This window comes from Diceros bicornis, chromosome 2 (assembly GCF_020826845.1).
Source record: "Diceros bicornis minor isolate mBicDic1 chromosome 2, mDicBic1.mat.cur, whole genome shotgun sequence".
In the NCBI taxonomy this organism is placed as follows: domain Eukaryota; kingdom Metazoa; phylum Chordata; class Mammalia; order Perissodactyla; family Rhinocerotidae; genus Diceros; species Diceros bicornis.
The window spans coordinates 58,008,112-58,035,906 of record NC_080741.1 but is presented as its reverse complement, the minus strand read 5'-3'; the positions used below and the strand labels follow the sequence as shown (position 1 = coordinate 58,035,906).

Genomic DNA, 27,795 nt, shown 5'->3' with positions numbered 1-27,795 from the left:
TTGTCCAGCCACACCACAGAGGGACTAGGGGAAAGTTACTTTGGCAAAGCAAGTAGAAGAGCACAGCGTGGATGCGCTGGGCTCCTGGCACCAGCTGAATCCTGGTGTTTATCCTCTCAGTGGTGAAGCAGAGTTAAGACCTAGTGCTGGACATTGTTCAAACCTCATCGCCATACTCGAGGGCCCAGTAATTGGGAAGACGGGACTTTTTCAAGTCTTCTTGGAAAATGCAGCACTGGAAAACATCTGAACAGTTTCCAAACTTTGGGTTAGCCGTTTCTAAAAGTCTAAACATTGTCGTCTTCCACATGAAGAGCCAGAGGATAGTTCAAGAAGAGACCAGTTCAACCCCAGTTTGGCCAAGGTAGACAAACCTTTTAATGCTGTCTGTTACAAGATCCTTGGAATGTGGGCGGCTAAAAATGCAACAATTAGCAATAAACATCACTCTCCATTTGATTTCTGGATCTAGTTAAAAAACCTAAAGTTGTAAGTCTAAAAATTAAGGACAAAGTCAGCTTCTAATATTCCTTACATGAGAGATTCACAAAACTACTGTTCCCTGGGGTTTGTCTGAGGTTGATAAAAGACATCCCTGTACCCTAGGAATTCTTTGGCAACATGGGCCACCTTCTCATTAAGTACAGAAACGGGAGATTAATGGGTCAAGTGTCATGTCGCTTATTAAGTGGCTTTACCTTTCCAAATCTGACAATGCTTATTTGACGTTCTTTATACACTAGGGGTCACAGACTTCAGAAGACGAGACTCTTTACTCCATAGAAGGAAGGTAATTCCTCCTCCCTGCAATGTCCTTAGCTGGCTATTTGGCAAACAACTGCTTCCTGAAGAGACACGCACACACCATTGGAACTGGAGATGATTTTAGGTGGTTCATGGATGAACATAAGTTTATGGTGGCACTTTATGGCAAGTGACATTGGTTTTCCAGTGTGAAAGTGATATAAAGCTTCTTTTTTATATAAAATCATCTAAGCGAAGGAAGGTTAGTACATCAAAAGAAAAACTCTATCAGCTAAATACTAAACAGTACAAGTGATGAATGACTATGCCAGAAATGAAGGTAGCCCACGAGTGAGAAGGCGGAAAACGCTATTAGAACTAGGAAACCTGTTCAAAATTCTTTCTTGCATTATGTCAAAAAGAGTTTTGTTTAGCAATATATTGATTTTATTTTTTTTCCTTTGTCAAGGGGAGAAAAGTTGGTCATACCAGAAATAAGTCACAACAGGATGACAGGATTTCCCTTGGAGGGTTTAAATGTGTCTTAAAAAAAAATAAACACTCATGGAAATTCTGAACATGGGCAATAGTCTTGACACCAAAAGGGTAACTGCTCAGTTCATATAAACACTAAATGGAGCTAAAGAGCTTAAAGGAAACTGCAGGATTCTCCACCATTTTGAGATGTCTTAGAGATGTTTAAATGTAATTAGAGAGTGGGTTTAGGGTCTGGCTGGACAAGTTGTAATAACACCTGCACTGTAATTTCCTGAGGTCACAAACAGCACAGGCCCAGCTGACATCTGCAGGCAGCACAAAGAACTGGCACAGAAGCCCCACCCAACCAGCCCTTACCAAGAGAGATGCCTCTGGCCCAGTGCTCTCAACTAGGGAGCCAACAGCTTCAGGGTCCAGGCTGACCCAGAGGCAGGATTCGGAAGAGGAAGCCAGGTCTGCAGACACAGATGCGGAGGACAGAACAGGGAAAGGCAAGTATTGGTTAGAAAAGGCAGCAGAGTTGGAAAAACAAAAAAAAAAGGAGCAACAAAGTCAGAAGGAAAAAGAGTCTAACATAGAAAAATGTATTCTTCTGGCTGCAGAAGGAGTTTAGCAGCGCGGTTAAGGGGTCGACAGAGACCTGGGTTCTACTCCTACTGAGGCCTAGTCTGTACCAACTGGTACCTTATGTTATCTAAACCTCAGTGTCTCCCCTTCCAAACTGGGGCTAATAATAGCACCTGTAACACACAGGTTGGTGTGATGATTAGATGCAGTCATGCTAAGTGCCTGGCGGCCAATAAAGGCCAAGCAGTGGAGGCCACAGGGCACCAGCAATGCCACTGCTGCTAACCTCAGCCCAAGACGCCAGCTCTTCCAACAGCCTCAGTCCTGCATCTCTCAGTGAGGATGACGACTCTCCTGTATGAGTGTTTTGGGGAGGAGTAAGCAAGTTAATGCAAGTAAAGCACTTAGGTCACTGTGCAGCTCACAGGAAGATATTAGTACTAATATCTTGAGGACAAAGTAAGCCACTTCCCGCCAAAGAGGCCCTGGCAGAAAGAGCACAGGCATGAGTTCAGTGTTGGGCCTTGACCATTCTCCTGGCCTCAGAGCCCAGCCCTGAACACAGTCAGACTCAATGCCAGCAGGAGATAGAATGGGCCACCCCAGCACTCACCTTCCCCAACCTGCACAACGAAGGGACTCTTGGGAATGGTGTCCCCAGCAAAGGAGACCTTGATCACGTGGGGGCCGGCCTGCACTGGTTTGTACACACATCGATACACCTGGTTTCCTTTGTCTTCCACAAGCAACTCCACGGTGTTCTTCCCCTGGGGATCTTCCACCTCGACACCAACGTCACCCACGCCGGCACCTACGAGAGTGAACATTCCATGAGCCCATCATTCTCCCAGAAAGCTTGCTGCTGCTGAGTGCAAAAGCAGGTACAAAATGCAAACCAGAGGAGACAAAGAGGCACTCAGAAGGTCCATACCAAGACGTTAACAACTGTTTTCTTGGGGGGCAGAGGTCACGGCTGAACTTTCCCTTTTTTCTCGTTCTCTATTTTCTAAATTTTCTACATTGAAAAGAAAGCTAACAATTCAAGAATTGTGTCTTATTCATTCTTTTTTTTATCCCACCCCCCACAGGACCTTGCCTAGAATTTGGTCTAGTAGATGATTCTTAAAACTTAGTTTCTTTGGAACATTTATTTAGTCAAATCAGAAATGTTACAGAAATTGACTGATTATTAATAATCAAAGTCAAGCTTGAGTGTAAGATTTTAGAAAAGGAAAATTGGTTTTGAAAAATCTAAAAATATAACCAACACACATTTTAAAAAGCTATTGTTGTTGGTTGTTCAATTTAAAAGACAAAAGGTCAGGCATCCCAAATCTTCGGATTCCTGAGGATTATCTCAGGCTTTGGAAGAAAGCCTGATCCACAGGGGAGAGGCACCTTACCTGCTGTATAGATGTCAAAGTAGGTGGGCTTATTAGCGATGTTCCCTGCAGCTTCCAAGCCTGGGCCTTTCGCAGTGACTTTACTGGCATCTCCGTGGGCCTTATCAACATTCACCTCAAATGGGCTCTTGGATATATGCTGTCCTGCAAAGAGGACTGTGACCTACAAGTGACAGATAAATGAGACATAATCACTTCTCCCTGCCCAATAAGACCACCATATCAAGTCACATCATTGGCAATCTTCTCTTCCACCCTCCTGATTATCCACATAAAGGTGGCTGGAACCAAGAGCCCTGGTTAAGTGGCCTGAATGGGACTCCCACCTGGCCCCATTGGCCATATGGGTGGGCCTGGGGCATTATGTCTTTAGCAAACTAAAAATGCTATTATCAGAATGCTTAGTCTCTCTAGTAGGATATGAACAATACTTATACTTGCATCTCTAGACACTGGACCCTTTAAGGCAACTGCAGAAAGGGCCACTGTCCCCCAGAATATAATGCACGGTTTCAGGATTTCAAACCCAGAGTCAAAGTATTTTTCAAGGGACCAAGACCATTCTCAAATACATACATTTGAGACAAAGTAGAGATTTCCACCTAAAATTTGAGCCAGAGTTCTCATCTTTTAAATTTTGCAGGGGTATTGGGTTGGGTTTCATATGAATTAATTATATCATAAATGCTCCCTTCAAGATTTTTTTCCCAAATTCATGATGTTCTAAGAGTATAAGAGAAGGTGGTAAATATGGCCTATGTCTTGAAGTTTTGGCATGGTACATGGGGATTGGCCCATGTGTGCTGTTGAGGCTTTCTTCCAATGAAGGGCTCAGTCCTGGATCACCCCACTCTCCTGCAAGACTCCTCAGTGCCTGTCCTACAGGCCAACTGAACACCAACTCGAACAGAACTCAAAATGTTGCTGAGACAAAGGGCCTGGGGGCTGGATCCCCATCATTTCTCCAGGTGCATGAGTGGGCCACTGGCCACCACTATAGTCGACTGGCCTTCGCCGTGCTCGGGCTTCAGCGCTGACAGATCCTCCAGAGCACCTCAACAGGGAATACTTAAGGAAGCATTAACGATAAGAAGTGTCCATAGCTTAGCTTCTATACTCCAGGCACATAGCTACATGGCCTAGACGGAGTTAGAAAAATCTTATGACATTGCAAAGAACTTAGTGGAATTCAACCAACCTAGATATGTTAGCTAATGTCTCAAGTCTAATTCACAGGGATCCCACATTTTCTACAATGAGCACAGATACTTTTATAATCAGAAAGGAAAATCAGAAGTTAACTTAAGGAAACTACTCTTCTTCCTGAGATAGCCTTCTTCCACGCATATCAAAGCAAGCCCAGAAGAACAGCCCAAGCAAAGGCCATGATGCCTCATCTTACTTTATGCAGCCCGGTGACCTTGGGCAGGTACTCCACAGAGTAAGTCTTGTTCTTGTCGCTGACTGGGGTCACTTGTGCCTAGGATGGAAGACGAGTGACAGTTAGAGAAGGCGCCAGGTGCAAGTAAAGAGCATGCTATGCCAGCCAAGGGCCTGCAGCGAGCTGCCAGCTCAGGAAGCCTGAAGGCACTGGCTATTTCCTGTCCCACCACTCCTGCAAGATGCCCCAGGGGAGAAGCAGCCTGAGTCACAGAAACAAAATCACGTAGCACAAAGGTATAACCACGTCAGGACTCTCCACTTTCTCGGGGCTGGAATTCTCTGGACAAGAGAGAATATGAAGCAAGCAACTTAAACCTTTAGTGGCTCAGTAGTTATTGAGAGTTATGAAATGCTGGGCCTGGTGTCAGGTACCAAAAATAAAACAATGAACGAATCAGGCACAATCCCTGCACTAGTGGGGGAAACAGACAATACATTAGTAAACTTAGAATTTCAGATGGTGCTGAGCACTAGGAATAAAATATGATCTTAAGAAGATAAGTGGACTGAGAGAACAGCATGTGCAAAGGCCCTGAGGGAGGAACCAAAGGATGGTCACTGTGGGAAGAGAGTAGGGCAAGAATCACTTTGTTATTCTAGCCATCAGTATCTAAAACCTCAACTAATAAGACCTTTGCTAAATCCAAAGTATCCTTTATTTTATTAAACATTGTGTCCTTGGGTATCAATTTATATTAGTTTTCAAGGCACAGCCCTTGGGCAAGTTACTTTAACCGCTGTAAGACCCAGGATCCCTTTGGTAAGAAACAGCTTTTGTTCTGAGTTTTAATGAGGAAAATGGAGGCACAGTCCCTGGCTCTTTTACAAGCCCCAAAAGCTCCAAGGGATGCTGGACGGGGAGGGCAGCATCCTCTGACATACCTCCTCTTTGTTCCCTTCTGGGTCCTCTACAAACACCATCACGTCTCCCTGCCCAGCGCTGATGGTGTCCACGGTGAACTTGGCTGGCTGCTTCACCATGTTTCCGGTGGGCTCGATTCCTGTCACGGGTTTACACAAGCACATTACAAGCTGGGCCAGGCCCTGACACAGGCCATCACCACTATGTCTCCTTCAGGGAACCGACAGATGGGACCCAGCCCTGCAGCTGCCACGTGAAAGATAGGGACAAACTGCCAGGACAAGGATAATCAAACGGGTAGAAAGCCCTAATTTTGTCCTTGTTATTTAAGCAACAGCCTATTCTGAAATATGCAGAGCAATTCAGTCAGAAGTCTATACAATTGTGAAAAATGATGTGGTAACCAGCAGTGGGGCTTGGCTTGAGGGAGATGATGTGGGGGGAGTGGGGGGAATGAGGTGTGAGAGAATGGCTCATTTTTCATCAAAGACTATTTTTGAACTACTTGAAATTTTTAAAAATTGCATTCAACTATGTTTTAAAAATTAAATTTTTTATTTTGAGATGATTGGGAAAATTAATTTGAGATAAATTCACATGCAGGTGTAAGAAATAATACCCTTTACCCAGTTCCCCAAATGGTAATATTGTACAAAACTCTAGTACAATATCACAACAAGGCTACTGACTTTGATACAATCAATGTGTAGAACTTTCTATCCCCATGGGGATCCTCAAGTTACCCTTTTATAGCCACACCCACTCCCCCTCCCCCCACCCTCTTCTTACCCTGACTACCACTAATCTGTTCTCTATCTCTATAATTATTTCTAACCTTTTTGGGTTGGCTTTTCCCACTAAGTATAATTCTCTGTAGATTCATCCAGGTTGTTGCCTGTATCAATAGTTTGTTCTTTTTATTGCCAAGTAATATTCCATGATATGAACATACCACAGTTTGTTTAACCATTCACCCATTGAAGGACCTCTGGGTTGTTTCGGTTGTCTATTACTGATAAAGCTGCTATAAACAGTCATGCACAGGTTTGTATGTGAACATAAGTTTTCATTCCTCTGGGATAAATATCAAAGAATGCAATTGCTGGGTTTTAAGATAGTAGCATGTTTAGTTCTTTTTAAGAAACTGTCAAACTGTGTTCCAGGGTGGCTGTACCATTTTACATCCCCATCAGCAATGTATGAGTGATCAGGATCCAGTTTCTCTGCATCCTTGCCAGCATTTGGTGTTATCACTACTTTCTACTTTAGTTAGCCATTCTGATAGGTGTGTAGTGGTTTTAATTTGCATTTCTCTGATGGCCAATGATATTGAACATCTTTTCATGTGCTTCTTTGCTATCTGTATATCCTCTTCAGTGAAATGTCTGTTCATGTCTTTTGCCCATTTTCTAATTGGATTGTTTGGTTATTTTTTTGATTTTTGGTTTTTTTAACTATTGAGTTTTGAGGGTTCATTATATATTCTAGATACTAGGGCCTTATATATTCTAGATAATTAGTGCTTTCCAAATATTTTCTCTCAGTCTTTAGCTTGTCTTTTCATCCTCTTAACTGCAAAAAGTTTTAAATTGTTTTTAAAAGTAAAATGCAGTTCCCAGCCCCTTCGTCTCAGCACTATTTTGAGGTCTGTTTGTGATGGTGTCCGGGTGGCCTGTAGGGCCGGGGCCAAGGGAGGTCATCTTGCAGGAGAGTGGGGTGATCCAGGAGTGCACCTGTCACTGACAGAAAGCCCTCAACAGCACATGCACTCCAATCCTCGTGCACCATGCCAAGACTTCAGGACACTGACAGTACTTTTAAAATTTTTTTACGTTTTAACTTTGATGAAGTCCGGTTTATATTTTTTTTCCTTTTATGGATCATGATTTTGGTGTTAAGTCTAAGAAGTCTTTGCCTAGTCCTAGATCCTAAAGATCCTCTTATATGTTTTTTTCTGAAAGTTTTATAGTTATGTGTTTTACATTTAAGTCTGTGATCCATTTTGAGTTAATTTTTATATAAAGTGTGAGACTTCGGCCGAAGTTCCTTTTCTTTGCCTATGGATGTCCAATTGTTCTGACACCATGTGTTGAACAGGCCCTGTTTCCTCCACTGAACTGCTCCTGCAGCTATTTCAAGAAACAGTCGTGTATATTTGTGGGGGTGTCTTTCTGGGTTCCCGATTCTGTTCCATTGATCTATGTGTCTATCTCTCCGTCAATATCCCATAGTCTTGCTTGATTTCTGTAGCTTTATAGTAAGTCTCGAAATCAGGTAGACTATTCCTCCCACATTATTCTTCTTTTTCAAAATTGCTTTCTCTACTGTAGTTCCTTTGTCTTTCCACATACATTTTAGGATAATCTATAAAAAATCTTGCTGGGATTTTAACTGCAATTGTGTTAAACCTATATGACAATTTGGGGAGGAACTGATATCTATACTCTGATGTTTTCAACCCATGAAAACAGTATATCTCTCCATTTATTCAGGTCTTCTTTGATTTTTCAATCAGTGTTTTTGTAGTTTTCAGCATATAAATCCTATCGTGTTTTATTATATTTACATTTATTTCTCAATTTTTTTTGAGCAATTGTAAGTGAGGTGGTATTTTTAATTTTGGTGTCTTCATGTTCATTCTAGTAGAGAGAAATACGATTGATTTTTGTATGCTGATCTTGTATCCTGCAACCTTGCTGAACTCACTTATTCAAGATAGCTTTTGGGGATATTTTTTGTAGATTCTTTAGGGTTTTCTATATACAATCATGTCATCTACAAATAGAGATAGTTTTATTTCTTACTTTCCAATATGTGTGTCTTTTATTTCCTTTTCTTGCCTGACTATACTGGCTAAAATTTGCATCATGTTGAATAACAGTGGTGAAAATGGACATCCTTGCCTTGTTCCCGATCTTAGGGAACACATTCAGTCTTTCACTATTAATTGTTAGCTGTAGGCTTTTTGTGGTAGCTACTCTATATCAAATTGAGGAAGTTCTCCTCTATTCTTTTTCTGAGTTCTTATCATGGATGGTCATTGAATTTTGTCAAGTGCTTTTTCTGTGTCAATTGATATGATCACGTGATTTTTCTCCTTTAGCCTATTAATACATGTTGACTGATTTTCTAATAGTGAGCCAGCCTTGCATCCCTGGAATAAACCCCATTTGGTCATGATGTAGAGTTCTTTTTATATATTGCTGAATTTTATTTGCTAATATTTTGTTAAGAACTTTTACATCTCTATTCATGAGGGATATTGGTCTGTAGTTTCTTTTTTGGCATTGCCATTGTCTGGTTTTCTTATTAGAGCAATACTAGCTTCATAAAATGCACTGGGAAGTGTTCCCTTCTCTGGAAGGGATTGTGTAGAATTGGTGTTAATTCTTCTTTAAATGTATGGTAGAATTTTCCAGTGAAACCATCCGGGCCTGGAGATATCTTTTCCAGGAGCTTTTAAATTACAAATTCAATTTCTTTAATGGTTATAGGATCATTCAGGTTATCTATTTCATCTTGGTTGAGTTTTGGTAGTTTGTGGTTTTTGAGGAAAGTCTATTGTAGTTATCCATATTTTTGTTTACCATTTTATTTCTCCCTGTTATTCCAAGATGCCTTCTTTCATTGTTTCCTTTCAGTCCAGAGAACTTCCTTTAGCCATTCTTTTAGGGTAGATGTGCTTGTGACAAATTCTTTTACTTTTCCTTCACATGAGAATGTCTTGATTTCCTCTTCATTCTTAAGGGATATTATCCCTGGATATAAGATTCTAGGCTGATAATTTTTTTCTTTCAGCACCTGAAAAATGTTGTGCCACTTCCTTCTGGCCTCCACGGTTTTTGATGAGAAATCTGTCATGCTAACTATTTTTCTCCCACAGGTAAGGTGTCATTTCTCTCCTGCTGCTTTCAAGCTTTTATTGTCTAGTTTCTTTTTTGTGTGTGTGTGTGAGGAAGACCAGCCCTGAGCTAACATCTGCCAATCCCCCTCGTTTTGCTGAGGAAGACTGGCCCTGGGCTAACATCCGTGCCCATCTTCCTCCACTTTTATATGGGACGCCGCCACAGCATGGCTCAACCAGCGGTGCGTCGGTGCGCGCCCAGGATCCAAACCCGCAAACCCCAGGCCGCCGCAGCAAAGTGCGCGCACTTAACCGCTTGTGCCACCGGGCCAGCCCCCTATTGTCTAGTTTCTTGAAGTCTGTCTAAGATGTGGCTTGGTGTGGATTTTGGGTTTTTTTTTTTTTTTTTGGTGTTTATCCTGTTTGGCTTAGCTCAGCTTCTTGAATCCATAGGTTTATATCTTTTGCCAAATTTGGGAAATTTTCAGCCATTCTTTCCGTGAGCACTTTCAGCCCTGCTCTCTTTTTACTCTCTATCTGCGTCAACTATGACACGAATATCAAATGTTGTGTTATTATCCCACAGGTCCCTGAGGCTCTGTTCATTTTTTTTAGTCTACTTCCTCTGTCATTTACATTGGGTAATTTTTATTGTTCTATCTTCCAGGTCACTGATTCTCTTCTCTGTCCTTCCATTCTGCTATTGAGCTCAACCATTGAGTTTTTGTTATGGCATTTTTCAGTTCTAAAAGTTCCATTTGGTTCTCCTTTTATCTTCTATTTTTTGCTGAGATTTTCAATTTTGTCATTTGTTTCAAGTGTATTTGTAATTGCTTGTTGAAGCCTTTTATAAAAGCTCCTTCAAAATCTTTATCAAATAATCCTAACGTCTTTATCATCTCAGTTTTGGCATCAAATGATTATCTCTTTTCATTCACTTTGAGATCTTCCCGGTCCCTGGTATGATGAGTGATTTTTTCATTGAAACCTGGATGTTCTGGGTATTATGTTATGAGACTCTGGGTCTTATTTAAACTTTCTGTTTTAGTTGCCTTTTTATAATACTGCTCCAGCAGGGGAAGGGAGGGTGTAGGCCTTGTTACTGCCAGTGGAGGAAGAAGTCCAGGTTCCCCACTCAACCTCCACTGATTCTCACAGTGAGGGGGGTTCCTCATTACTGGTGAGTGGAGGAAGGAGTTCCAGCTCCCCTAGTGGCTGAAAGGGGTAGGAGTGCCTCATTACTACTCAAAAGGCCTCTGCTGACATCACTGAGGGGAGGGTGGCCTCCTCATCTATGGCGAAACTCTAGGCTCCCCATTTACCTTGGCTGGTGTAAGTGATGGTGGGGGTGACAGTTTTTTCTGTGGTGTTTGGCTGGAGTAGAGCAGTGATTGCCTAAAAGTATTCTGCCTTGCTAGGCTGGCCCTTTCCTGGTCCTTTGGCCAGAGACAGCAGGCTTTTGTTGGAGCTTTTGTGTGTTTGTGCCCACTGGTGTTTCCAGCTCTCAGCTTCTTCAGCTCCAAGTCTGGGATATATGAGTTAAAGGAAAACCCAAGGAGCTCACTACAGTGCTGCTCCTTGCATCCCGAGGTCCCCAGCCAGTTTCTCTTATTCTCTTTCAGTGTCTCCTTATGTTTGTTCTTTATAAAATGCCCAGGGATTTTAGTAGTATGTGGCAGGGAGAATTAGGAAAAGTACTTCTACTCCATCTTCCCAGAAGTATTATTTATTTATTACGGAGAATTCTAAACCTAAACAGTCACAGAGAACTGTAAAATGAACCCCCGTGTACATATCACCTAGCTTCAGTGACTGTCAACTCACGCCAGTCTTGTTTCACACCCTCCCTCCCATCTCTTCCATCCTCCTGTATTATTTTGATACAAATCCTAGTCCTCATATTTTTCCTCCATAAACATTCGGCATATATCTTTAAAAGACATTTTTAGACCATCCACATCAAAAAAATTAATAATTCCTTAATATCATCAAATATTCAGTCAGTATTCAAATTTCCAATTACATTCTAAGTGTCATGAATTTTTTTTAACAGTAAGTTTAAATAGGATCCAAATAAGGTTCACATATTACAACTGGTTGCTAAGTCTCTTAACTCTCTTTAATCTCTAGGTTTCTCTCTGTCTCTTCTTTTCCTTGCCATCAGTCTGTCGAAGACACTGGATCATTTGTTACGATACTCTGGATTCGTATTAGTTTTCCAATAAATAACTTAGTTTAAGAAAAATTGGTGGTAAATTATTATATAATAAGATAACATTCACATACTGTTAGGTAAGAAATGCAAAGTGAAGAAAATCCATAGTTTGAACTCATTTCAGCATAGAAAAAAGGCTGGAAAGAAATACCTTTGAAGGAAGGAATGATATCGGCAGTTGGAAGAAGAGCTTTCAATTTTTATTTTCTACGTTTTCCTTTTGCTTAAAATTTACATAATGATCAGGTCATTTAACAAATAGAGTTAAACATGTACTTAAAGGATTCATAAACACCCACTCCATCTGACTGTAACAGCCTGAGAAATAACTTACTCTGCAGCTCATCCAAGGCCCGGGCTTGGGTTTGTCTACCCTGGCTAACCATGGTTGGTTAGGATGTCGAACCACATCCCATACTCTGTAAACTCCCTCGGAGCTATGCTTACCAGGCAGAGAGACAACCATTCCCTACAATTACAACGAAAGGTGCTTAAGGCTTGCTGTGCAGTGAATGCTTCACACAGAACAGAGGTTTTAGAAGAGGTTTCTGCGTAGCTCATGGATACATGCTTTCAACATGCTTAACCCCACAAGGGAGCCCACCACAAAGATCTGTTTGTGGCTGCAGGTTTACCTCACCCGAGCCCTCTCTCCTTTCAGTGAATAGATCTCAGTGAATGGATGTGCAAGTGAGTTAGTAACTGCAATCTGGTCAACATCCAAACGATCAAATCAAACAAACCTCTTCACCCTTTTAGAAAACAGAAAATGAAATGTTCTCTATTCCTTGGTTCAGTTGGCAGAAATGAAGCAATGTGGCCACACAAGAGAGAGCAAACTGTACCTGACCTTTGTCTCACCACAGGACAAGGATAATATCTTAAGGCCCCACCCACGTGCCCTCACATGTGGCCCTGTTGCCTAAAATGACAATTTTGTCTTCCTACTTACAAGGAAAAAAAGTTAAATATAGAATTACCATAGGATCCAACAATTCCACTTCTAGGTATATACCCAAAAAATTGAAAGCAGGGATTCAGATACTTATGTTCACAGCAGCATTATTCACAATAGCTAAAAGGTGGAAACAACTCAGATGTCCACTGATGGAAGAGTGGATAAACAAAATGTAGTATATACATATAATTGAATATTATTCAACTTTAAAAAGGAATGAAATTCTGACACATGTGACAACATGGATGAACCTTGGAAACATGCTAAGTGAAAGAAGCCAGACACAAAAGGACAAATATTGTCTGATTCCACTTATATGAGGTACCTAGAATAGGCAAACTGGTAGAGACAGAAAGTAGTGTGGTGGTTACCAGGGTCTGGGGGGAGGGGAGAGGGGGAGTTATTGTTTAACGGGTAGAGTTTCAGTTGGGGAAGATGAAAAAGTTCTGGAGGTGGATAGCAGCGATGTTTGCACAACATGGTGAATGCACTTAATGGCACTGAATCATACAATTAAAAATGGTTAAATTAGTGAATACTCTGTTATGTATATTTTACCACAACAAAAAAATGCAAAGCCTACATACATATACGTGTGTAGATATATATATGTATTTTTATAGGTGTGTTTCTCCCCAAGTGCACAATAGTTATAAAGACACAGATGAAGGAAACGGCAATGACTAGCCACATCCCTGAACTGTAGCAAGTGGTCATTTTCTAGAAAACAGCACCGTGAAAGGAAACCGTTTCACATTAACAATGGGGGAGCTGGACAGGCCAATGATAACGTTATTGCAAACAAGCGTTTTATGCCTTGATTAGATTCAATCCACTTGACCCAGTTTGTTGACAAAAGATTTATTTGGCTGTTTGCAGCTTTTTTGCCATTAAGGAAGTATAACCTTTAAAATCAGAGATTCCTTATTCCTGCCACCACCTTTGGTATGGCTTAGAGAAAGCACTTTTAAAGCAAGCATGGACATGCCGACCTTGGAGTGACTGCACACAGGGGGAGGGCTTTCAACAAAGTCCCCAGTCCCTATGTAACACAAATGATTGCACAGACCCCACCTCATTGCCAAAAGGACCTCAAACGGCAAGTGGTTCTGTTCCAGGACTATCAGACTCTATCTTCTGGTCTAAATCACGCTAAAAAGACAGATGAGCCTGACGTGGCCACTGAGGCTGAGAACAGCACACGTCAGCACCACTGCCCTGGTTGTGTGTCATCTTCAGACTAAGCTGATGCCAAGTAGAGCAATGCTATCCTCAAAGGGGATGAGTGTATGGGACATCCTACAAGACAAGTGCTCCGGACTTCAGAAAGTCAATGTCATTAAAAAAAAAAAAGAAGGTGGGGGAAATTATTCTAGATTAAGAGTCTAAAGAGAAATAAACAAATATAGTAAGTGAATCTTAATCAGAACTTGGTTTGTAAAACAACAACAAAAACTGTAAAAGACAATTTTAGGACAATAGGGAAATTTGAATACAACTGATTATTGATACATGTGATTATTGCTAATTTTCTTATGTATGATAATGAATATCATGGTGATGTAAGAGGATGTCCTATTCTTAGGAGAGGCTTGCTGATGTACTGAGGAGTGAACTGTCACCATGCCTGCAATTTATTTTTAAATAATTCGACAATCTCACACACACACACACACACACACATACATGCATGCATGCATGCACACACGCACAAAGGGCAAGAAAAAACTATTACATTAGAATGGTAAGAACTGTAGATTCAAGATATTTTGTATGTCTAAATATTATCCCCAATATAATTCTGAAAATTAAGAAATAAAATGCACTCTTTCTCCTCCCCAGAGAAGAGGGAATAAGCTGTATCTCACTGTGCTAATCTTTACCAGAAACCACACTGGGCTGAAATGCAACTGTTCTCCTTAAAAAGCTAGTGTGCTTGAAATCAGGTGCCAGCCAGACAACCAAATGCCTTGAAATGCCTTTGACCCACCATAATGTTCTGAGCATAACACTCCTGGCAGCTGCCTCGGAGATCATAAACAGGATGTCTTAGCAAGGAAGTGTCTGCCAGGGGTTAACAATAGCTCCCACCCCATCTGGAAATCTGAGGCAGCTTTAGCATAAGCGAAGGAGAAATGAATCAGCAGCCAGATGACCCACTTCCATCACTGACTATGGTGACCTGGGGTGAGACCTCCACCCCGCTAAGTCCCCATTGGGCCTTTGATTCCTCATCTGAAAAATGGGAACAATAGTCCTTTCTTCATCCCAGGGTTACTGCATTAAAATCACAAAGCAACAAACTCATCAGTCTCTGTCACATTAAAGCAGCAGTGTTTCTTAAAGCCTAGAGCCACAAGGCGGAAAAAGATGGTCATAAGCAAATGGACCTTTAGGTAAAAAATATCTGACAAATGAGGGCTGCGGTGTCTTTAAGGATTAAGCCTATACACTCTCGATTCTGAGAACCTTCCTCCTGAAGCCACATAATAATCTCTAAGACCAGAGGACAAGCCTCAAGTCCAACACAACCAGGACTTACCTCTGCCATAGGCCCTGGCTTTCTTGGGGTTGAGTTTGGGTTTAAGAGGAGCCCCTGGCTTGAGCTTGGCTTTGGGGAACTGGGACAGGTAAGTCATCACCGAGTGCTCATCCACATCCGGGTGAATAATTTCTTCAGGAGTGATGACCTAGAATAACGACATGGTAGCTGAATGCCCAGAACACATCACTTTGCAACTACTGAAGTTTTTGCAAATGTTTCTTAAACCAAACACTACAAATATTAAGAAATTGAGTCAGCCTCTCAATTAAGTGAAATTACTTTAAACTGGCATGCCAAAATCAGTGTTTTTAATCTTTTAGAGGTGTCACCATTCCCTTCGGAACCTGAAGACCCTCTCCAGACAATTCCGCATGTAATTTCCAGAGGTTCATAGCCCCCTACCCCGAAAAAAAAGCCCACTTACTCGCCTGGGCAAACTTTCCAGAAGGGATAAATTACATCATGTGAGGAGGAAGAGGAAACAAGTACACGTGGGATTAGAGCATATTACAAAAAAGCACATAGATAAACTGGCCTTTTTCTTTGCTCATCTATCCATTGTCAGAATTTGTTAAATCAGCTACTACTAAAAAAATAAAAACAGAGACAACACAATGACATATTAGATATATGGTCTTCTTATAGACTGTTTGTATCCTCCCAAAATTTATATGTTGAAGCCCTAACCCCAGTGTGATAATATTAGGAGGTGGGGCCTTTGGGAAGTAAGTAGGTTTACAATTTTTTTTTCCCCCCAAAGCCCTAGTAGATAGTTGTTATGTCATAGCTGCACATGATCCTTCTAGTTGTTGTATGTGGGACTCAGCCTCAGCACGGCCGGAGAAGCAGTGTGTCGGTGCGCGCCGGGGATCCAAACCCAGGCCGCCAGCAGCGGAGCACACTCACTTAACCGCTAAGCCACGGGGCCGGCCCAGGAAGTAAGTAGGTTTAGATGATGTCCTGAGGGTGGAGCCCCCATGATGGGATTAGCATCTTTATAAGAAGAGGAAGAAAGACCAGAGCTCTCGCTCACGCTCTCCCTCTCTTTCCCTCTCTCTCTGCCATGTGAGGATACAGCTTGAAGGCGGCTGTCTGCAAGCTAGAAAGAAGGTCCTCACCAAGAACCGAATCTGCCGGCACTTGCTCTTGGACTTCCTAGCCTCTAGAACCGAGAAATAAATGTCTGTTGTTTAAGCCGCCCAGTCTATGGTAGTTTGTTATAGCAGCATGAGCTGACTAAAACAGGTCTCTATACACTAAGAGCCATTAAACAAATGGGGAGTGGGTGAATTTCTCCTGACATTCAGCTTAGGAGCAAGATCAGACCCATGCTGAACAGGTGGCCTCCCCGAACCAACCCGAAACAGCACAAAACATCCTCCTGACTCCAACAAGAGGTAAGCCACACCTCCTCGGATGAACAGAAGGGCTCTGTCTCATGAACCAAACGCCGCTGAACAACATATATACCCAGCTTCCCTCACCTCGTGGTAAAGAGAGTCCAGAAAACACTCTGACAATTAGCTGCAGCAAGAAAATAGCTATGTGGGTTTGAACTGTCGCCTTCAATACATTCCATAAAATGTAGGATGTGCGTTGATTTGGCATTTCTTCCAGGCAGCTCCTTCAACAACTTATAGTGCCAACATCACATGAACGTCAAAAGGAGATGATTTTAGGTTTAAGAGAAGAAGAAAAACATAGCACACCACTTCCTGAGGGTGGAATAGCCAGGAAATGGGCCATGAAGAAGAAACATCATGCCAAAACCAAACCAAAGAAATACAGGCAAGCTCTTCTACCTCCCAAGGGATCTTGTTACGAAATACAATGAACTCAGCTCTGAACAACAACTTAAATGGAGCCTGTAGAGAGGTCATCTATCCCGTAGCAGTGGCTACCCACAACTTCTCTTGACCAGGGCTTTGAGTATGGGAGTGTGGTGTTTAACTGTCAGGGGGAGATTTTTAGACTCCTTGGACGGGCTTAGAAGATTGGACCTCAACTAAGCAATGTGGCTACTGTAGATGGTATCCAAGACTTATTCAATTTCCAAGTTCTCTTGTCATATTCCTGTGATAGGATTATGGGCAATACAAATTCTTCCACAATTTCCATTAATGATAAGTTACCCTGGTTTAAATTTTTTAAAAAGTTCTAAGTCCTGTGACTTTCCCTCGGATATTCAATTAAAAGAAAAACTTTTTAAATATGTAAAAAGTGGTCAAATATTAGCAATTTCTTACAGTTCAAACTAATTGTTAAGGTCCAGACTTGCAGTCTGGTGTCCAAAGATAGCCTTTGAGATCTTTGGAGCAGAAATACTACAAAATCTGCCGCAGGTGACCAAGAGTGACGTGAAGATTTGTGAACACTCCACAAGCATGTAAGTCAACGAGAACCCATTATTATGGGTAAACTGAGGAAGCTGGGAGAGTGCCACAGGCAATACTCTTTGAAGGCTGATGTCGAGGTCAGACTGCCCACCAGACTCAGAGAGGCATCATCCAGAGTGCCAGAACAAGCTAGAGGGAAAACAGCCTTGTGGGACGTTGCATGCTTGAATCTATACCTGTGGGACACCCAGCCAGTCGTCTGCTTGTTGCATGGCTTCTCGTGCATTATCCACAGGCTTTCGTGGATCCCAGGATTCCCAGTCTGGGCACAGACCTGTTAACATAACACAAAAGATTCTGTTAGTATTGGCTGACTGAACAGATTAAAGGAAGGCATGTGCCTACATTAAACCCACTTGGTATCTTAATTCAGAGAATAATTTCTTCCAAAAATTTTAGTGAATTATATACTTTATGGGCAAAAAGTATCACAGATGTGAATACGCCACAATGGAAACTATTCTGAGACTAAGCTGAGACTTCTCCTTCAGGCTGTTATTTTCTTGCATTAAAACAGGGATTACCCATTCTTTGAAGGTGTGGTATAAATAAATAAACAAAGCCTGTAAAACTGTTCAGGCCTGGTGCCTTTTTGCAGGAGAGATTTTTCTGACCTATCACACACACGCTTCTGTACTCTGGTCATCAAATGTGTATGGTTGACACCAGCTGGGTGTCCCACGATTTAACTCAAATCTGACACTACGTGGAGATAGTGTCAGATCCCACAAGTTAAGGGATCAGTTCCACAAGACTGCCCCCTCCCCTATTTGAGATGCCAACTGCAAGTCCAGGTTGTCACCTGGGCTGAGTGACCAGCTATAAATCGGAGGTTCCCACAACCCCTCCTCAGGTTCAATCATTTGCTAGAGTGGCTCATCAGAACTCAGGACAACAGCTTACTTACTATATTACCAGTTTACTATAAAAGGATGCACCTCAGGAACAGCCAGATGGAACAGATACACAGGGCAAAGTACGAAAGAAAGAGTGAGGAGCTTCCAAGCCCTCTCCAGGTGCACCACCCTCCCAGCACCTCCTTGTGTTTACCAACCCGAAAGCTCCCCGAACCACATAGTTCAGAGATTTCTGTGGAGGCTTCATTATGTAGGCATGATTGATTAAGTCACTGGCCATTAGTGATTAACTCAACTTTCAGCCCTCTCTCCTCCCTGGAGTCAGGAGATGGGGCTGCAAGTTCCAATCCTCTAACCACATGGTTGGTTCACCTGTCAACCAGCCCCCATCTTTAGAGGCTTTCCAAAAGTCACTTCATTAACATAAACTCAGGTGTGGTTGAAAGACATCATCGTCATGGCTCTTAAGAAATTCCAAGGGTCGGGGCGGCCCCGTGGTCTAGCAGTTAAGTGCGTGTGCTCCACTACTGGCGGCCCAGGTTCCGATCCTGGGCGCACACCAACACACCGCTTGTCAGGCCATGCTGTGGCGGTGTCCCATATAAAGTGGAGGAAGATAGGCACAGATGTTAGCCCAGGGCCAATCTTCCTCAGCAAAAAGAGGAGGATTGGCATGGATGCTAGCTCAGGGCTGATCGTCCTCACAAAAAATAAAAATATAAAAAAAAAATAAACAAAATGATTAAAAAAAAAAAAGAAAGAAATTTCAAGGGTTTTCAGAGCTCTGGGCCAGGAAAGGGGACAAAGACCAAATATATATTTCTTATTAGAAGTGACAACGTCACAATCTTATTCCTGGACATATCTAAAAAGACTGGATTAGTAAACTGTAGAATCCAAAAATCTACTTGTTCACAGGCCAAAACCTAGAATTATCTTAGAAATCTTTGTAAGCATAAGAAGAATTAGATTGGAGTAAAAGTCCCCAGGTTTAAACTGGAAAGAGGTATCCTAAAATGTCTCTTTGGGTGGAAGCAAGGAAAAGGGCACTGGGAAATGAACTAACGCTAAACTTGGAGTTATTTCTGGATGACACCAGCTTATAGGCTCTCAAGGAAAATGAGGCCTCCAGTCAGCCCTCTTCCCCTATCCAATTAACACTAGCTAGTTCTGCTTTGAGAATGTTGAGAACCACTAAATTATTTAAAGACTAATGTGCCCAGCACATACAGTGCACTCAGTAAATGGAAAATATGATTATCATAGATTTTTTTATTAAAAACAATTTTGGGGTGCATGTATAAACACAGGCTCTGGTTTTTCTACTGAATGTGTACCAGCAAGCTCTACCCATCAATCTAAACCCTCCAATGAGGATAATTACTACCTCGGTATACACTCAACCACTCAGAAAAGGGTGGAAAAGGCTCCAGCTGGATCCCAACCAAACACTATTTCACAGCAACGCAGAAAGAAAAGGGAGGAGAAAGCCATATATAGTCAACCCAGTGGTCAATAAAAACAGGGACTTTTTCCACTCAATGTAAGTTTTTAGATTTGCCTGCCAAGCCACCAAACAGGGCCACATGTTTCTGCTGAAGCCAAGGGGAAACTAGGCCCCAACTGTGGGAAGAAGCAGGACTTTGGAGTCTGGATGCTAAACCCAAGGCCTGCTCTAAGCACTAAGCCCTTCATTGGGAATTTGGATAAATAACTGAATTCAATGCTCAAACAAGTCAATACCTACAAGACCTGCCATTGGAAAGGCAAACGGAGCCATTTTTACTTCCCTTAGCTGTCTTTCCATGGGCTAAAACCAGAAGAAATATACCAATCCCAGCAAACCTAGCTTCTCCATTGAAAACCAAGAGGTTTGGGGGCCCACACACCCCCATCCCAAAGAGATGGCTAAGGCAGCCATGGGCACTTACCTGGAGCACAGCTGTCTACCAGGGCTCCTAGGGCTTTGCCATCTTGCCAGTTCTGGTTAAAGTTGGTGATGGGCAAGTAGGGGATCTTGTTCTGAATCCATCCCAGCAGCCTCTGCTTTGGTGTCTGCTTCTTGGCATCGTCATCCCCTTCATCCTCCCACACGGGCATGGAGATGGAGTAGTGGAGGATTAGTGTCCACACCAGGCCCAAGATGAGCTTCAGGTTCCCATCCACAATGGCTTTGCTATCTGAGGAGAGAGGCAGAGGCTTGGTCATTCCTCTGGATTGCAGAAGTGTGAATCATACTCTTTGTAAAAAAGTAAAGGAAATCCTCATTTGTTAGAGAACCATACTGAGATATTTAAGAATGAAAGGATGTAATGCTGGAATCTGCTTCAAAATACTTGAGGATGAGAATAGATGAAATAAGATTCCAAAATGTTCATCGGTGTCATTGGTTCATGAGTATATGACTATAGATTATACTATTGTCTCTACATTGGTATATGTTTGAAATTTTCCATAATAAAAAGAGCTTTTAAAGTTTAAAGAAATCATTTCAGAATTATAGACAAGAAAAAGAGGTGGCTGCATTCCAGAGAAAACCACTTATTCACTTGGTGGTATACAGTCTACTAGATTATGTCTATATGTGTATATGTATGTGCATATGTATATGTGTTTGCTGCCCTGAATTTATATCACACTATACAATTGGTCTTGAAACTTTTCTTTTCACTAATCATTATGTCCTAGACATCTTTTCGCTATAAAAATTTATTTCTGTTTGAACTCCCATCTACAAGTATAAGAAGCCAGTTTCCCCCCAAATTTCACCAACACTGGATGTTACCAATCATTTTCATCTCTTCTACTCTGACAAGTTAGTCAGAGAAAGTCATTAATAGTTAAACTAATCCAGCTGGACAAAGTCTCTGTTGCCAGGAGGATATGGGACTGGCCAAAGTCATGGCCCCTCTGTAATCCTCTCTCAGCTTAATAGAACATGTCGTACCCCTGGCCAGCCCCTTCTAGGAATCTCACTGCCATTGGTTTCTACTTTCCACTCCTCTTGACTTCTCTGTGGCTCTCTGTCCTCTGTATAAGCTCCATCTACATCCATTAAAATTCAAACATTATCTTATATTCTCTCTCAGTCTCTATTTTCTACACCCTTTCCCATCAAACATCCTCTGTAGCAACCCCCAATTCTACCACGACCCCAAGATGAAAACATCAGAACCATCTTGGACTCCTCCTTCAAACCACAGTTGTAGTTTCCACAATGTGCCAATCCTCTCTGTACCTAAATCTTTTTGCAAATCCTTTTCTATATCCACCCAAAAAATATGCAGCCCCTCCTTCCCTCCCTCAGAGTCCTTGACATCCATGAAGCTGAATCACTGTTCATATAACCCCAGAACCATCTTTCCAGTCAGGTACCTTTGTGCTTCCAAATTCACCAACGGTCCTGCAGCCTACAGTCAAACTCCTTAGACATACAGCACCTTTAAAGACCTACACAACCTCCCTCCAGCCTGCTTTTCACCCTTATTACCCCACCCACCATACTTCACACTCCAGGCTCAAAGACTCCTCGTTCCTGGACCACATCTTGCTTTGAACCCCCTGGACCTCTCCACGTGTTCTGTATTCCCTTTGATGGGAAGACCCTTCACCCCATCCTCCTGCGGGACAAACCATCACTCATCTTTCAAGAGCCAGATCCAAAGGTTAATAGTGCCTCACTCCCACCAGCATACGTGTGTGACTGTGTCAGGGTCCTCTCCCTCCAAACAAGGACTATTCGCTCCTCAGCCTCCCACCCCAACTCCAGGACTGTGCACACCTGCTGGTGGGTAACTGGCCTTCTTGATCTTGGAGCTCCCCTCACCCTGTCCCACCCATCCACCACAAGCCACCTGAACGTTGGTTAAACACACACCAAACTGCACTAAATGAAACCCAACTACAACCACATGAAAAATACACTCACATGCTGATAAGGAGTAAATGGCATGCCACTCAAAACTGAAAAGGGGAGGGCTTCTCTTTTTTTTTGCAGTTAACTCAATTATTGTTATGTCCTTTTACCAGAAAAGACTTTCTTAAAAGCCCACACCCAAACCCACAGAAACCAAAGGTAATTTCGTGGTTGCAGATTCAGTCATAATAAAACCTGATCATCTAAAACTGGACAAAGTAAAGACTATCATGACCTGGCTAGGTAAGACCAACTATATCTGAGCAATTCTCACTCAAAGTTAAGGTGCCCAGGGATTTCCTATGTAACGAATTGTATAAATAATAACTTGCAAGCAGGACTGTCTACGTAACTTCCAAGGCCCAGTTACAAACAAAAATGCAGGACTCTTTGTCCAAAAAAGTATTAAGAATTTCAAGATGGCAACAGCAGAGCATTAAAGCAAGCACAGGGCCCTTCTGCGCATAAGGGCCTATACAGGTACACAGGTCGTGTGACCAAGAAGCCAACTCTGCTTCTGAGGTCCTGTGGTCGATAAAGCAGCAATAATCTGCCTAAAACACTGGATCCTGTATACAACTCGGATATCCAAGGAATTCATCCCACAGGACTGTACATTTCTCCAGCTGGCAGTCTTTGACTGTAACTGAATTTTTTGGATTAGGAGGCCTGGTATAAGGTTGTCTTTGAAGTGCTATTGATTACTGAACTACTACCTATTGATCATAAGAAGTTCCAGGTCAACAATTTTCCATGCCAGTTTTCTTTATTCAAGTTAAAGGGAGAAGAGCAGTCTTCAGAAGAGTGGGCAAAAAAAAAAAAAAAAGAAAAGAAGGAAGGTAAGTGGATGTATGCTTATCGTACTGAGGCTAATGGTGGTGGACCAGGCGGGGTCTGAACAGGTCAAAGTCTCATCCAGCCACAGGTATCAGTCTACAAAGCTCAAACTGTCCTGAGTTATGTGTTAAATGCTTTTCAAATGTAAACTTGCAGATTTTGTTCATAAACCAAAACATGAAACCAGTTTGCTCTATTTTTAACCAGCTTACACATGTTGGTCTAAAGGAATGAGACATGAGTATTTTTCAAAAAGATTTTGGGGGAAATATGACCCAGTAAAAGTCTGAGCCAAATCTATGAAAAATACAATGCCCAGACCTTCTGTTTCCAATGAATTCAAGGTGGGTGTCCAAACGGGAAAGCCCCCATTAGGGTCTCATTGGGATAAATGATACCTTCATTCCACTATTCTAAGAAGTTGGAGGGAGAGGGGTCCTCATTCCAAAAGTGATTTTGACAGGTGAAGGTTCAAATACTTCACCAAACTCTTGGAACAATAAAAAGATGGCGACTTGCCCAAAAGGCCTCCCGCATTCCCACCCACATGAAATAGGAGACTCTCAATGCCTTGACAATGAAATGCTACACAGCGCCACGGTGCCGACGTCTGCTATCACAGCAGACTACAGAACTTTCAAACGTGAGTGTGCTCTGTGATGTTTATGTTGAGTGTAAACAAGGAGCAGAAATGCAAAAGGAGGAAGAGGCCAGGCCAGCCGGATGCCTGTCCGGCAGGATTCCACCTCGTTGAGAGTTACTGAGAGCCTCTTTCAGGAATAAAATAAGCCAACACCAGCCCTGCCTGCCCGACCTCCTAGAATTTGCTCAGATTGTCGGTGGGTTGGAATCTGGCCACAAGTTTCTCCTCCCCAAATCACAACCAATCACAATCCCCACATAACCGGTCCTGGCTCTGGGCAACACTGACCCTCAAACCACATACACCTTCTGGAACTACTTAAAATTATCCAGTGTTGCTTGTAAGTCAGAGCAGTGGCTTTTTTCTTTTTTTTTTTTTTAATAGCTAGAAAGTTAATTTGAGCTACTGCTAATTCTAGGATGGAATGTTTTCACGTCATTTCAGTACATCAGTTCTCCAGGCCTTGTTGAACAGCATTCTGGAATGGCAGTGTTTATGGGGGTGGAAACCAACTATTTTCAGGCAATCTTTGGAAGCATCTTAGAAACATCTCCTTTGGGCCGGCCCCGTGGCTTGGCGGTTAAGTGCGCGCGCTCCGCTGCTGGCAGCCCAGGTTCGGATCCCGGGCGCGCACCGATGCACCGCTTCTCCGGCCATGCTGAGGCCGCGTCCCACATACAGCAACTAGAAGGATGTGCAGCTATGACATACAACTATCTACTGGGGCTTTGGGGGAAAATAAATAAATAAATAATTATAAAATAAAAAAAAAAAGAAACATCTCCTTTGTGGACAAGTTCCCCTGAGGTAAGGGAGATGGTGAGCTTTCATGTCTCTCTACTCATATTAGGAGGGCCGGATCCACGCAACCATCTGTGTGCCTACTACCTGCACTGTGCCAGCCTTCTCTCCCAGCTGTTACCCATTAAGCAGGGTGGCAGGGAGGTGGCGGGGAAGGGGAGGAAGGTCTGGGTGGATATCACTCCACATTTTGCTCTCCTGGCTAAGGAGAGCAGGTCATCCATTAGCCACAATGCCGCGGCTGCTGGGTCAGAAACAGCCACCTGACACTGCAGGAATCAATGAGACGCAGGGGTTTCAGAAAACCTCTTCCTAGGGTGCCTGGGGACAATTCACCAATTGTCTGCACTACGACCTGGCCATCTGGGGAACAGGCTGCCACAGGCTCTGCTCCCTGCCCTCTCATTTCTGTTATCCACTGAAAGGCAGTGTGGCAGGGTGATTTGCAAGTACAGGTTCTGGAACCAGCAGCTCAACTAGATATGTCACTTTCAACAATCTGTCCACCCTCTCTGAGCCTTATTTGTCATCATCTACCAAATAGGAATGACCATATTTCACACCTTCACAGGGCTGCTGGAAGGAGTAGTCTTTTAAAATCTCTTTGTTACAGCAATTTAACTATAACAAGAGAAGGTTCTGGGCCTTAAAGACCTGAAGTCACATAGGCCTACTTCTATCGGGAAGATAAAATACAGACCACAATAAAATAAGGATGGATTGGGGCACTGGGGTCAAGCTGGATTTCTAATTCTTTTTCCTGCTCATGAACTACTCAAGGATGACAAAGGAGCTGTTTGAGTTAACAATTTTTGTACATCACTATGTCAGGGTTCTGTTAACAAAGAGTTCATTTAGAAGGCGTTTTTATGTTAGCAATTTTTCAAAAGATGATACAATAGACCAGAGATGGCAAACAGTGTTGGTGCATGAGGTGAAAACTCTTTTACTGCATTAAGAAGTCTGAGGTCCTATCTGGATTCAGCAAGAAAGATTGCCAAAACGGGTTACCAAGGTCTGCCATGAATAAGGCATGGGGAATGGAGGCTCAGCGAGGAAGATTACTGCGCAGATTAGCAATGCCTGCCCTGGGCGTGGCATGCGGAGTGGTGACCGGGATTTCTCTGCAACAAATTGCATAAACATTCCCAAATCCCTGATTTCTATTATAGGCCCATAACACATTCCTTATGCATAACCTGAGACTTCAAATTTCCTACTTTGCCAACTATTCCTTCTGTTCTCTCTTGTCACCTTTTGACTCCAGCTTTAAACCTCCTCTCCTTACGTCAAAAATTGCTGGACAATTTTTGCCTGGAATATTGAAACAAATTATTTCATAAATACCTATTTTTATTTCAGTATAGAGTTTTTGGGGGACTTTCAGATCATAGATACTATGATGATGTGCTACTTTGTAATTTATCCCAGACGTCCTATTTTCTGGTTAAGAGGCATCCTTTATTTAAAAGTTGCATTTGCATCATCCAGTAGGCTTTCTTTTTAATGCCACTTTTGAAAAGTTTTTATCACTTTTGATAATTACTTTTTATCTAGCAACAAATCCACATGGGACTAAATGAGATGGGTATATTAAAGGGCTTAGAATTTAGTAAGTCTCTTCCACAGAGTGTTATTGGGAAAGCCTTGAAAAATTAGAACAAGGATCCTACCTTGTCAGAAAGGTTAAAGAAAGAAGGAAAAAAGGAAAGACACTCCAAAATGGTCAAAGCAGTGCATTCTAAACTCGGTTTTTGATCCCAAAGCTACAGGTCCCAGCGCTAACTCATTCTGTTGCTGCCACTACAGTTCTCCTGGGCGACTAGCACGACAAGGGCCCCAGGAGTCCCAAGCCTGAGCAGTGAGTGGAGGGGCCCAGAGTCCAGCCCCTGGGAGGTGTGGGTAAACCCCAACATGAGCTCACAAGGCCTCAGCATGATGGTGTCTGTCCCTCGCTCACAGCTTCCAGCCACAACTGCTCTGAGAACATGTCCAGCTGAAATAATAAACGCTGGCTGTGAACAGAGGTCCTCGTCACTTTTTGACTCCGGCTCGGCCTGTCGTGTGGCGAGGCCACCTCACCTAAAGCACAGCTCACTGTCTACCCTGTGCACGTGTGCACAGCCCACAGGGCAGCTCTTGAGGAAAGCAGTGAGGGCAGGGAAACCACGTGGGGAAAGACTCATAAGAACCTCCTCTCCTTACATCAACAGCAACTAAAATATGACAGCAGCTCTCTCTTCCAGACCTCTCCTCTGGGCCCAGCGCTGTGCCACACCCATCGCCTCACGTAACCCTCATAGCAACCCTGTGAAGGTGGCTTTTACAGTTAATCCCATTGTACAGACAAGAAAACAGAGGCCCACAGAGGTGAAGGCACTTGCCAAAAGTGACGTACAGAGAGAGCCTGGATTTAAACCCAGTTCTCTCAGTTGCCAGAGTCCAAACTCTTACACTCCCTACTTCTCTGAATACACATTATGTCACAACAGCTCCGTGAGGTGAGTGCAGTTATGATTCTCATTTTACAGATGAGGAGACTGAGTACAGGGAAGGGACCCACCCCCAGGCCCCACAGCCAGTAAGCAGATGTGCTTGGGAGGGGAACCCAGGCAGGGCCTCTGAATTTTTACCTGCCCCAATCATTCCCACCATCACTAACCTGACAAGATTCTAGAAGAAAACATGGTGGATATACAGCTTGGAAAGTGATAGCACAAGGCCTGGGAGGTGCAAGTAGGAGTCAGAGCTGGATCATTTTAGTCCCTTTGTCTCAACCATGACTGCACCGTGGCAACTGCAGATTCTAACCATCATGGCCCTGTCCCTGCATCTGGGAGGTCCGCCACGCAAGCCCACTGCTCGGCACAGGAAGACAGGAGAAGATGCAGCTCTGCGCTTATTTAGCCAAACCTATTAATCTGTGTTTTCCCTGGAAAATAGAAATTAGGGTCACTCATATACTTGAAAGCTCAATTTGTTCTATTTGTCTGTTCTCATATCCAACAAATAACTTCCTAACTGCCTACTGAGTGTCAGGCCCTGCGCTGGATACAAATTATGCTTTTAAGTAAGGAAATAAGTTAATTTGGGGGCTGGCCCCGTGGCTTAGTGGTTAAGTGCGCGCGCTCTGCTGCTGGCGGCCCAGGTTCGGATCCCGGCGCGCACCGACGCACCGCTTCTCCAGCCATGCTGAGGCCGCGTCCCACGTACAGCAACTAGAAGGATGTGCAGCTATGACATACAACTACCTACTGGGGCTTTGG

At 42.9% G+C, this 27,795-nt stretch overlaps 1 protein-coding gene across 6 annotated transcripts in view; it reads right to left on the bottom strand.

Annotated features, from left to right (window-relative positions):
* FLNB (filamin B) overlaps positions 1-27,795 on the bottom strand; it is a 135,897-nt gene that overhangs the window by 63,282 nt on the left and 44,820 nt on the right. For all 6 annotated transcript variants that reach the window (XM_058561924.1, XM_058561933.1, XM_058561942.1 and 3 more), the window contains exons 2-8: positions 20,264-20,512; positions 17,652-17,749; positions 15,077-15,224; positions 5,538-5,656; positions 4,615-4,692; positions 3,213-3,375; positions 2,423-2,620 (exon numbers count right to left, since the gene is read on the bottom strand). In XM_058561924.1, coding sequence (XP_058417907.1) covers positions 2,423-2,620; positions 3,213-3,375; positions 4,615-4,692; positions 5,538-5,656; positions 15,077-15,224; positions 17,652-17,749; positions 20,264-20,512 — 1,053 coding nt within the window. The remainder of the gene's footprint in view (positions 1-2,422; positions 2,621-3,212; positions 3,376-4,614; positions 4,693-5,537; positions 5,657-15,076; positions 15,225-17,651; positions 17,750-20,263; positions 20,513-27,795) is intronic.